The sequence below is a fragment of the Malurus melanocephalus genome, unplaced genomic scaffold (assembly GCF_030028575.1).
Source record: "Malurus melanocephalus ecotype Western Australia unplaced genomic scaffold, MMel_1.1 scaffold_149, whole genome shotgun sequence".
Lineage (NCBI taxonomy): Eukaryota > Metazoa > Chordata > Aves > Passeriformes > Maluridae > Malurus > Malurus melanocephalus.
This window is the reverse complement of record NW_026623381.1, coordinates 1,387,281-1,397,717: the sequence shown is the minus strand read 5'-3', so window position 1 is coordinate 1,397,717 and position 10,437 is coordinate 1,387,281. Positions and strand designations below refer to the sequence as shown.

Here is a 10,437-nt window from a genome sequence, read left to right as displayed (position 1 = left end):
AAACGGCCCCGGCCGGAGCCCTCAGAGCGGCGCACCGCCCGTTGCCTGGAGACGGACGCCGCCACACGCGCCCGGAGTTCGGTGGGACAGCGCCGGTACCGGACCGGAGCCGGGACCGGGACCGCAACCGCCGACAGAGCCGCCGGGACCGGCACCGGGTCTGCCGAGATCCCTATGGCAGCAGGATCGCTACTGGCACCGCCGAGAGACCCCCGGACCGGGACCGACCACCCCCGTGCCATGGCGGGCGGCAGAGGGGGATCCCGGACGCGGCCGATGACATTGGCCGAGGCGGGCCCGGGCACGGAGAACGAGCGGCTGGGGGTGGTCCGGCTCAGCATGCTGCGTAACCCGCTCATTCTCAAGGTGAGCCCCGGGATCCTCGATCCCTCCGCCCCCCGAGCCCTGCCCGGGCACGGCCACCCCCCTCCCACCGCCACCACCCCCGCATCCTCACGGGACCCCTTAAAGCTGTTAAAACTAGGTTTTTTTTCCCCCACTGATTTATAGAGAAAGCAGGGGAAATTGTGTTTTCTCCCTGCTCCTTTACAAACACCTTTGAAACACTCGGTGGTCCCCAGCCGGTGATGKGCACAGGATGGGTTCTCCCTCCGAGACGTTTTCCCGAGCCGTAAGTGCGGAGGTTTGGGAAGAACTCGGGGACAGGGACGGAATGTCACTGGGGCGGCTCTCCACCCCCAGATACAGCAGAGGGGTTCCTGGAGGGGGGAACACAAACCGCATCCACCTAAATAACCACCAGCATTGCAAGGAGGTGGCGGAGTCACCATTCCTGCAGGTGTTTTAGGGTCGCCCGGACGTGAGGCTCAGTGCTCTRATCTCGGTGACAAAGTGGGGATCAGTCCCACGTTGGACTCAAAGGAGGTCTTTCCAAACCTAACTGAATTCCGTGGTTGTGTAGTTAAGTATTTTAGACGTGCTGTGGAGATTCTGGACCCTTCACAAACTCCGTGCGCTTCTCAATTTGTTAATCCCGCCCGTATCCCCGCCTTGCGCACCGGCTGAGCTCGGGGTGTGGCTCGGAAAGTTTCACGCGTTTCGCTTCCATTGGTTCCTCCTCCCCTATACCCACACCCCCAGCAAGCCACGCTCTAACCCCCGCCTTCCCCGGCCCTCAGCTCGCCCAGCAGCGGCTGAAGTGCYGCTCTCGTCCCCTGGATGGCACTCGCAGAACGGTTTCGTGCCCGAAAAACCAGCTCTGCCCGCCGGGTGCCCAACCGGGAGCGAGCCCCGAGCCCTCCCCGCTCCCCGGGCCGGGGGATGCGGCGGGTGCAGCCCCGGCAGGCGGCACCGAGCGCTTGGAGCGGCTGCTCTTTGCCCTTTCCGTGCCAGGGCAGCCGCTTCTGCCCTAAAATCCTGTTTTCTGCCCAAAAATCCTGTTTTCTGCCCAAAAATCCTGTTTTCTGCCCCGATCGCGCTTAAACCGCGGCTTTTCAGCCGGAGTTCAGCTCTTCGGCTTCCTCGGTAATCGCGCACCGGCAGGCTTGGAAGTTGGCCGTAAAATTTTGGAATTCGGAATGCCATTGAAAATTTGAGTCTTTGCAATGTTGAATACCTTCTTTTGTTTTCTTATGAAACTCTGAAAATTTTCTGGAAATTTTATCAGGCAAAGAAAAAAAGCAGGCTTTGCGTCAGAACTCAAAAGCGTCTTCATTTGTTCTAATCCACAACTTCTACTTTCTTTCTTTCTTTCTTTTCTCTGAGTTTGATGGGAAAGGATAACTGTTGCAGAACATCCTCGCAGTGGGAATTCTGAGCAATTATAAATCATGGGATGTTTTAATACGACACAATCTGGATTTCTGCAATCTGGCCAAGTGAAACTAAAATTTAAGCAAGCTTTTGGAAAAGAAGAAAAAAAATAGTGCTAAAGGTTCAGCATTCTGGACAATTTCTGTTCTCTCAGGGCTTCCTTACAGGAAGATTGGTAGGGATGTGAGGAGATTTGCATCCACCTGATTCAATCCTTGAGCATGGAGTAAGTGGGGTGTTAACGGAACCAGCAGTAATTTCAGTTCATGGTAGGTTCTGTTGTAAAGTTTGTGCAGCAAACTGCTGCCCCCACTGCCAGCTGCCTTCCCACACTGCCCCAGGGAATGCTGAATTCAAGAGGTGACAGGGGTGGGCTGGCAGTTTACTGGATAAACGCTGGCACTTTGTACTGCACACAGCAGTAGTGACACACTTACAGCATCAGCCCTGTGCCATCCTCCTCCTCCTGCTTCCAGCTGGAATCTCTTCCTCCCCATGAGAGCCCTGGGAACTGGGAATTTTGGAAAGGATGGCCAGCAGGTCCCAACCCTCCTGCTCTGCAGTGCCACCTGAAACCAAAGGACACAAAGATGGTTTAGAAGAAAAGAACAAAAGGTTTGGAGACAACTGCAGTTTGGACAAGTGCTGCTGGCAGCCGAGGGAGGGCATGAGGAACACACAGCTCCAACAGCTGCCAGTGAAGTTCTCTGCTCAGCAAATACACAAAAACCTCAGGCCCAGTGGAGATGGAGGGGACACTGAGTCCCTGATCTTCCTCCAAATAGCAMTTGGACCCCAAAACCCTGGGGCAAGTGTGACAGACTCCCTGCTTTCTCTTTCAGTTCTCTTACGTGTCTTCTAAAGGTGACACATCCAAACAAACCAGTGCCCCAGACTGTGTTTCTGGCTGARCCTCCTGCCTCAGTTCTGCCCAGCCTCCCACCAGGATGTGTCCACACACACTGRTTATCACAGATTAAAACCACCATCCTCTCACATCAAGATTTCTAGGGATGAATGCTCTGTTTCTGTCTGCTAGAATGTATGATGTATTTTAATTAATCAAGGAGTTAATTTAGTTATCAATATGTATTTGCTTGCAGCATAAAACTGAGGAAAGCATTTCATCTACCGATGCCAGCAAAAAACTGAGCAAAGCATTTTTGGTCTGTTTTCACCACTAAAAGCCTTAGCCAAGCACTTTTCCAGTACAAACTTACTGAAAACTCCTGTGTTACAAAAATAAACCAGCTCTGGGCAGGAAATAAGGGTTTACCACACTTAACCCCTGGCATGCTCAACATAAACTTCAGAAAAAGTGACCCAAGCAGTTTGGCTATATTTATAGTAACATTTTATGGAAAAGAAAATGGAAAAGTCATTGTCACTAGCATGGAGTCAGATTTACCATCCCTGGTGTTTGAAGGTAAACGGGAAATCCAGCCTCACATGCCAAAGCATCCACTTACCTGTGTCCAGGTGGGCCCAGGGGACATGCAGAGAGCAGGGAGCTGCTCGCCAGGAAAAGCCCTCGGAGCTGAAAAGCATCTGGCTCACCTTCAGAGCCCCAAACGCCACTCCCAGCATTGAAAAGTTGTTTCCAAAGTGGCAGTTCTGAGGAAGAAGAGGAGGAGGATGGTGCTGGTGCTCTGCTGGCCAGGAATGGCTGGCACTAGGTCCCAGCCCAGACTGCAGGAGAAGCAGATTTAACAAACAGAACCGCTGGAATGTGCAGTATTTGTTTTACAAGCTTGTTATTTACATGACAACTGATGCCAGGCTGTCTTTATTGGTCTGAATGCCAGGGCATTTAGGGTTCATTTTCCTAAGCTTTTCTCTCCAGCCCCGAGGGCTGGAATTTTTTCTTTCTTTCCAAACGACATTGAGGATTCGGGCAATAAAATTTCAGCAGCTACAATCTCCATGAGAAGAATATATGATCAAAAACGCTCACAAAACCACAGGAGCTGGCACAGGATAGCCTTGGCTTTGGAATTCCCAGCAAAGGAAGGATTAGTCAAGCTACAGAGAGTGAACTGCCTTTTTTGATGGGTGAAGGGGATGCACAGAAGAGCTTTCCCTGGGCTCACCCWGGAGCCTGCTCCATGCCCAGGGAGAGCAGCCCCCTGTGGGTGACAGCAGGGCACCAGCCAGGTGACCAAAGGACTCCACTCCATACCTGGGTACCAAATAAAGGCAGAAATTACCCACCACGTTTTCTTTTTCCTTTCATGCCTGTTGAAGCTCATCACGAAGTATTTCTGAGCTGTCTGACAGTCACAGAGCAAGAAACTGCTGAGAGTTTTTGCAAAATCATTTTGGTTTCTGGAATGATCCATAGAATGGACACTACAAAAGCAAGTAGGGGCATTTTATTAAACTAAAATTGTGTCACATTGTGAAAAAAGAAAAGAGAAAATGAATTAAGCAAGAGGCAGAGACGGACAAATGCATGGCGTGGAAGAGAATATTACAACTTCAAGCTGTAAACTACATCATTACAAACATCTCTTGGAACAGAAATTACTGAAAGGGCAGGTTTTTCATCACTCTGGAGCTGAAGCTTTTATTAATAGACCTGGACTGTGGCTGCAACAGAGCTTTTACATCTGAATGTTGTGCTTTATCTTTGRGCTGTTAACCCTCAGCTTCCTGGGTGGTTTGGATTTTTTTTAACATTCTGTCCAAATCCACTCATCTTCTTTAGCTTTTCTGTCGAGCAGTCAAGGTGAACTCGGCATTGGTGAGGAATGGGACTGCCAGGAGCAAATCCATTCCCTTTGCACGGAGCAGCCCAGGTAGGGCTGGCAGGTCCCGCTGTCTCTGCTCCCCTCATGGGATCTGGGGTTCAGTAACAGGATCTCACAGCTGCTTCCATATGGACCAAGAGCCCCCCATGTGACAAACTGCTGATGGCATCACAACCCTGTGAGGCAGCTTCCAGAGGATTTGGATAACTTTTGTCAGGTCTTAGCCTTGATGATTTGAATAACTCTGTTCCCTCCCCTAACCTAAACCTGCTCACAGCTGTTTGGGATCAATACATCTATAGGAAACTTGGTCAGAGAGCAGATTTTCGTTTGTCTGTCTCTCCGCTGTAACACAAATCGGAGCAGTCGCAAGTACCACGAGCTGTATTTGAAATAAGGTTTTCTTATTTGGTGTTAATTATACTCTTTACCTCAAATCACTACATGTGCTGAGCATCCTGCCTTCTGTGCTTGCTGCTTGGGGACACTGAGGTTTAATTAGTGTTTATGCAGCATTTTGTGTGCTTATTACTAATATTATTATTATATCASGAGCACTATAATATTTTTGCAATCTAAGACCAGTGTTGTGCTTTTAAAAATGTATTCTGAGATGTCTATGCAGTGCCTCAATAATTCATTAGAGAAATAAGCTAATGAAGGGCTGGTTAGTCAAATAATCATTAAAGTTTGGTTCTGAGCTTTCCTTCCAATGCTCCGACTTCTAAGGGTTTTCTKCTCAGCATGAACTCATTTAAGATTTTAAGTGAATTATTTGGTACACTAAAAATTAAACTCCTTATGAGCTTTAGTGCCCTCCCATATTTTGCAGAGGCGCTACTGAAATAAATAAGGTATTTCCAAGAGGCAAATAAACATTCTGCATGAATGAAAGCAGTGGGTTTATACTCCTGGTTATTTGAACACAGGCTCCAAAGTGCCAGCCGTGACTCAGCAGGCAGAGGGACAGCCCCAGCAGTGCTGGGCCTTGGGAGCTGCTCACTCCCAACATCCACATGCAGGATGTAAAAGCAAGCAAAAGGGCATTTTGATCCTTTATGTGAACAAAACAATGCAAATTGGTGAGACTAATAAGCCCAGAAACATTACAAGGTGAATGCCTTTTATGTTTGTGAAAATCTTCAGTGTTTATTTGTCTAATACAATGGAAATAAAGCTTCAAAGGCTCTTTGATTTAAAAGTGCATTATTGAAGTCAGCCAGCACTATGATAATGGTTAGACCAAATTGTTGCATTATGACCCTAACTGCAGTGTTGTCAGAGCAGAGAACGAGTTGTTGGGGATGTAAAAACAAAAATTGAGCCAAAGGATGAGAAGATGTAGGCAGGACAAGGAAAGAACTAAAATGAAAAGGGTCACAAATGGATCTGTATGTTCACAGTGTATCCAGAGCTGCCACAGACTATACATTTTTATGATGAACCTAAAACTCAGACTTTATTCTCAGAAAGATWTAAGAAACTTTGGGGGAGAGCCACCACCCATTTTTAGTGCTGCYCCCAAACCACACTAAGCCCAGAGGTGATTTTCAGATGAATTCAAATTAAAGACACCTTGCAGAAAGTCAGGGATATCCCAAATCCCACTAATGTATCCTAAAACTACCAACCCTTCTCCAGGGACACTGAGAAGACCAAGAGCAGCACCAGAGACCCAACTAAAACTTGTAAGAGCAAGGGAATATCTCTGCCCTCTTTCCATCCCCAGCTTCCCACTCCAACACCAACAAATATTCTCCTTAYCTGGAAGAGGCACCAGAAAGTGCCCCGACTATGGAAAAAAAGCTAATGGGGACACAGTGAAGACAGTCCTGGGCAGGCAACCAGCTGCCCAAGGAAAAGGTGAAAAGCTCTTTATTTTTATTTTTCCCACAATCATTCCCCTCTTTTTGAGTGCTGCCTAGCAGAAGGCACCAAGAGAGCACCTTGTCGGCAAACACAGAGACCAGCATGTTCMGTTTCTGATTTTTGAGAGTTTTTAGCCACTTTCCCCAAGGGCAGATTGCTTTCCATGCAAATTCTTAGAGATGCTCTTATGCCTGATTATTGAATTTGAGAAGCCTTTGTCATCTTGCAGGGATTGTTTTGTTCTTGCTTGGCTGCTCGCATTGTACAGATTAGACAGAACCTGCATTTCTGAGAATATTTTCTTTTTTTAACCATTTGTACTTTATAAAATAAATTACACTGACTCTCCTACTCATATTTATTTRAAGTAGCATAGATAAATGCAAGTGGGACTTAGTACTAGATTTCCAACAACAGCCTGTAAGAAAACTTCAATATCAAGGGAAATATCTCTAGTTTGATTTGTTTAAGCAAACCAGCACAAGGTTTGTGCCTAAAAATCTCACAAGTAAAACCTGATTAAAAATAATAGTGTAATTCCCAGGCTGGGGGGATAAAAATCAGCAAAGCAAACATGGTGAATCTCATATTGCTTCGTAAAGAGCAAACCAGCCTGAAAAATAACGCTGGTTTGAATCAGGAGCTTTGGGCTGCTCGCCCAGGTAGAAGAGCCCCKTTGTTTGCAGYTTTTCAACTTCCCGATGTCCCTTTAYGKTTTCWCTCTCCATCACCCTCCTGCACTGCYCGGCCCCTTTGCTGGCTCCCAGGGGATTCCAGTGGGCTGGTCAGGACTGTAACTCCATTAATTACCACCTATTACAGTGTGTTAAAGCCCTAAAACAACCAGAAATGCAACTTTCCTTGTGCATCCGTCATCCATCGCCCTGCTCTGCTCCCGCTCCCGGTGCCGGCACCACCGTCCTACCTCAGCCTCCGTAATCAGGGAGCTAAAATTGTTATCAGCTTAGCCCCAGCGATGAAAAGCACAGTCCCAGATCACACTCGCAGTTAGTTAGCATTTAGATAGGCTGGGACGGGGCTCTGTACAATAGGCATCAAAGCTGAACTCTTGGTGCAGCGAGAGGGATTAATTTCTTTAACCAACATGCCTGATCTGGCCTATCTCATTACCCTGCCTTGTCAGTGTCGATGTTAGATTTGATTGAAGATTATACCATTTAGGCCTTTCCCCTGCTTTCCACAGAAATCAGGCCTATTGAATTGCACATTCTTCCATGGGCCCCTGTCAATACTCAGTGGCCTGAGCCTCTAATTCTGCTTCATTTAAACTTCATCAACTTTTCCAATCAAGTGGAAGGATCTGAAATAGGCTCCGTAAGCAGAAAGGGCCTTTTTCCTTTTGTCAGATAATTTATTCTGTTTTCTCTTTCTCTCCCCCTCGCTTCCCCACCTCTTTCTCTTTCTCTTCTTTTCGCTGCCTTTCCCTGATGCTGAAAATGAGATTACAGTATTTAAATGACTATGATAATCAATCGGGGGACCTTGAGCCGAGATTGAGGTTAATTTTTCTTAGCAGAACAAAGAAGCGTGATGCCATCGGGGATTTGAAGGTGCAATCTGTGTTTCATGCTTGTATTCCTCCCCCCCCACACACACCCCAAAACTGCAGTTTTAGGAGTCTTTTCTTGTTACTAACTATGCAGTTGTTGTGATTTTTAAGAGGCAACCCCTAGGAGAGAAGAAATGTAATTTTGGGCTGATAAATATCTAACAACCTTCAATCAGCAATTTTAATAGGCAAAAACAATTCACTTGCATGGTGAGACTTCAGATCTAATGAAAATGCTATCATTACCTTATATATTTTTAAATATACTTGGAATAATTTTCTGCAGTGCTAGGAATAGTCCTTCCAGCCTGCACAGCGGAGTTGAGAACTTTTAACTGRATACCCCTTTTACCCAGCCACTCTTCCTACTTAGCAGCTTTCTTGGCTGCTTGGAAAAAAAAGTTGATGCTTTTGTCATGATTTTGCTAATCAGAAATGGAATCRCTTATGTTCATCTTAGAAGCTGCCTCGAAATGGCTTGTTAAGTCTTTAGATGATGTATTTTTGGTTGTAACACGCCAGCATTCGCTCACCTGGATCTTTCCCATTCCCTGCTCTGGAAGAGAGAAAGAGAAAAATATGCATTTCTTTGCTTCCATCCTAGCTGTCTTGTCAGTGCTGTTTTACATGCTGCCACCCAATGTTATCTTTTATTTGTGTCAGGAGAGAGGATTTGACAAGTTCAGTATACAATGTTCATTTGGCAAGGCAAATTTTTCATACCAATTTTGAGTAGAAAATGAAACCATCTTTCAACACAACGAGCCAACATCATTTTTGGACAGACTTATTATGAGAAGAAGAATTGCAAAACTTYATTTCCCTGCACGATGCAGGAGAAAAACAAACCAGGAAATGAGACATTTAAACAAACAAAAAAAATAATTCATGTATGAATGTTTTAGGCCATCAGTTTGTTTTAGAAATAAAAAATAACCACCGGCTGCTGTCAGGTAGCTGTGGCCTCCTTTTTGTTAATCAGATGCTGCTGAATTTGGTTGCATCATAATGTAGCTTTGTTTCAAACCTTTTAAGCTGTCAGATAACTGGGGAAGGCAGACCAGACTGACTTTAGAAGTTTTTCAGTGTTTGCCAAACAAAACAGTCCGTAGTCAAGAGCATTTGAGGTTTAGGAAGGGGCTCAGGGCCTGAGTGAAGGAGGGTCCAGGGCATTTCAAAGGGCTCTGGGTGCTTTTCCTCCACCCAGAATCCCAAATGTAACTTCTGGCAGTACTAAATACTCTGAACAAGCCAATTAACGGAAAAACCTCCTTGTAAAATCTGCTGTCCCATGTGTCTCACAGCAGGATCCTTGGGGATAAGATTTTGCATCTGACAGCCCCCACCACAATGGGATTCTCCTCCATGACAAGCAGTTGGTGCAACTGCAAAGTGAGGACCCAGGGCAGTTAAATAAATATTGCCTGAGGAAGACCATGCATTAGAAAGGGCTGTCAAAGCWTCACTGGGTGACAAATTCATTTTAGCCCCCAGGACCCTGCAAGGTTGGGAGGTGCAGCCTGARAGCCATGCAGGATTGGGCTGAATGTCTTCCATGTCCTGCAGGTCCACAGGAAATCCAGCCCCTCATGGGAATTGATGCTCTTTGGGGCCCCACCATGCCCCTCTGTGAGTTTTACCCCAACAGAAACAGCAACACCCCCAAGATGTTCAGCCCCACAGACTTGGAAGAAGCTGTGTGTGCTTCAGGCAGTGTTTTGCTCTGAGAGTTTTCTCTCTTTAAGCAAATGTTGACTYACTACAGGGAAATTAAAACTCCATTAGACATTGCCACACTGCAGAGCAGACCCCATTACAGCGGTCGAGTTGCAATTAATTGGTTTCCTCAGATATTACTTAATTCTGGGAAGGCGTAGAGAGATGGGAAGGACAAGGCTGATCTGAACAATAATTTCCTAAAAATAACATAATCTAAATAAACTAATGAAGTGATTACATAGTTATTATTCTAATGTGAAGAAGAATCAGAGGAAAATATTGGATATATAACAATTTAGGAAGAACAGTAGAGTTAATACCATTCTGGTTAGACTCATCATGAAGCAATCAGCATTTGTGCTTAGGGATGGATGCTGGTTTTGCAGATTAATTATATTTCATGCTAAAAGCTGCTGTTTCTAAGTGTCCCAACTTCTGCTTTTCTTGGTCTGTTGTTCATACTACTCAACTTTTCAACACAGAGGTGGAAGGGGCCATTGCATATGTGGCACTGCAGGTTTGGGGGTTGTTTTTTAAGTAAAGTCAATTTTGGATTAAGAAATGTAAAGCAAAATAACCATAAAAACAGACTCCCTTGTGTRCAGATAGAATAATCAGCAGTTTGAAAATATTCTGGCCCAGGGAGGCTCTCCACAAGCAGTCCCTCTGCAGGGAGGCAGTGGGGAGCTGCATGCTTGGGGTGCAGCAATGCCTTGGGTGCTGTGGGGCTCCCCAGGGCCAGGCAGGGTCTCCCCA

The 10,437-nt window shown here is 46.2% G+C and overlaps 1 protein-coding gene across 1 annotated transcript in view; it reads left to right on the top strand.

Moving 5' to 3' along the window:
* Positions 1-59: 59 nt before the first annotated feature.
* The window catches only part of CFAP77 (cilia and flagella associated protein 77), a 56,172-nt gene continuing 45,794 nt past the window's right edge, over positions 60-10,437 (top strand). Inside the window, exon 1 of the mRNA XM_057371579.1 lies at positions 60-366. Coding sequence (XP_057227562.1) covers positions 175-366 — 192 coding nt within the window. The 5' untranslated portion in view covers positions 60-174. The remainder of the gene's footprint in view (positions 367-10,437) is intronic.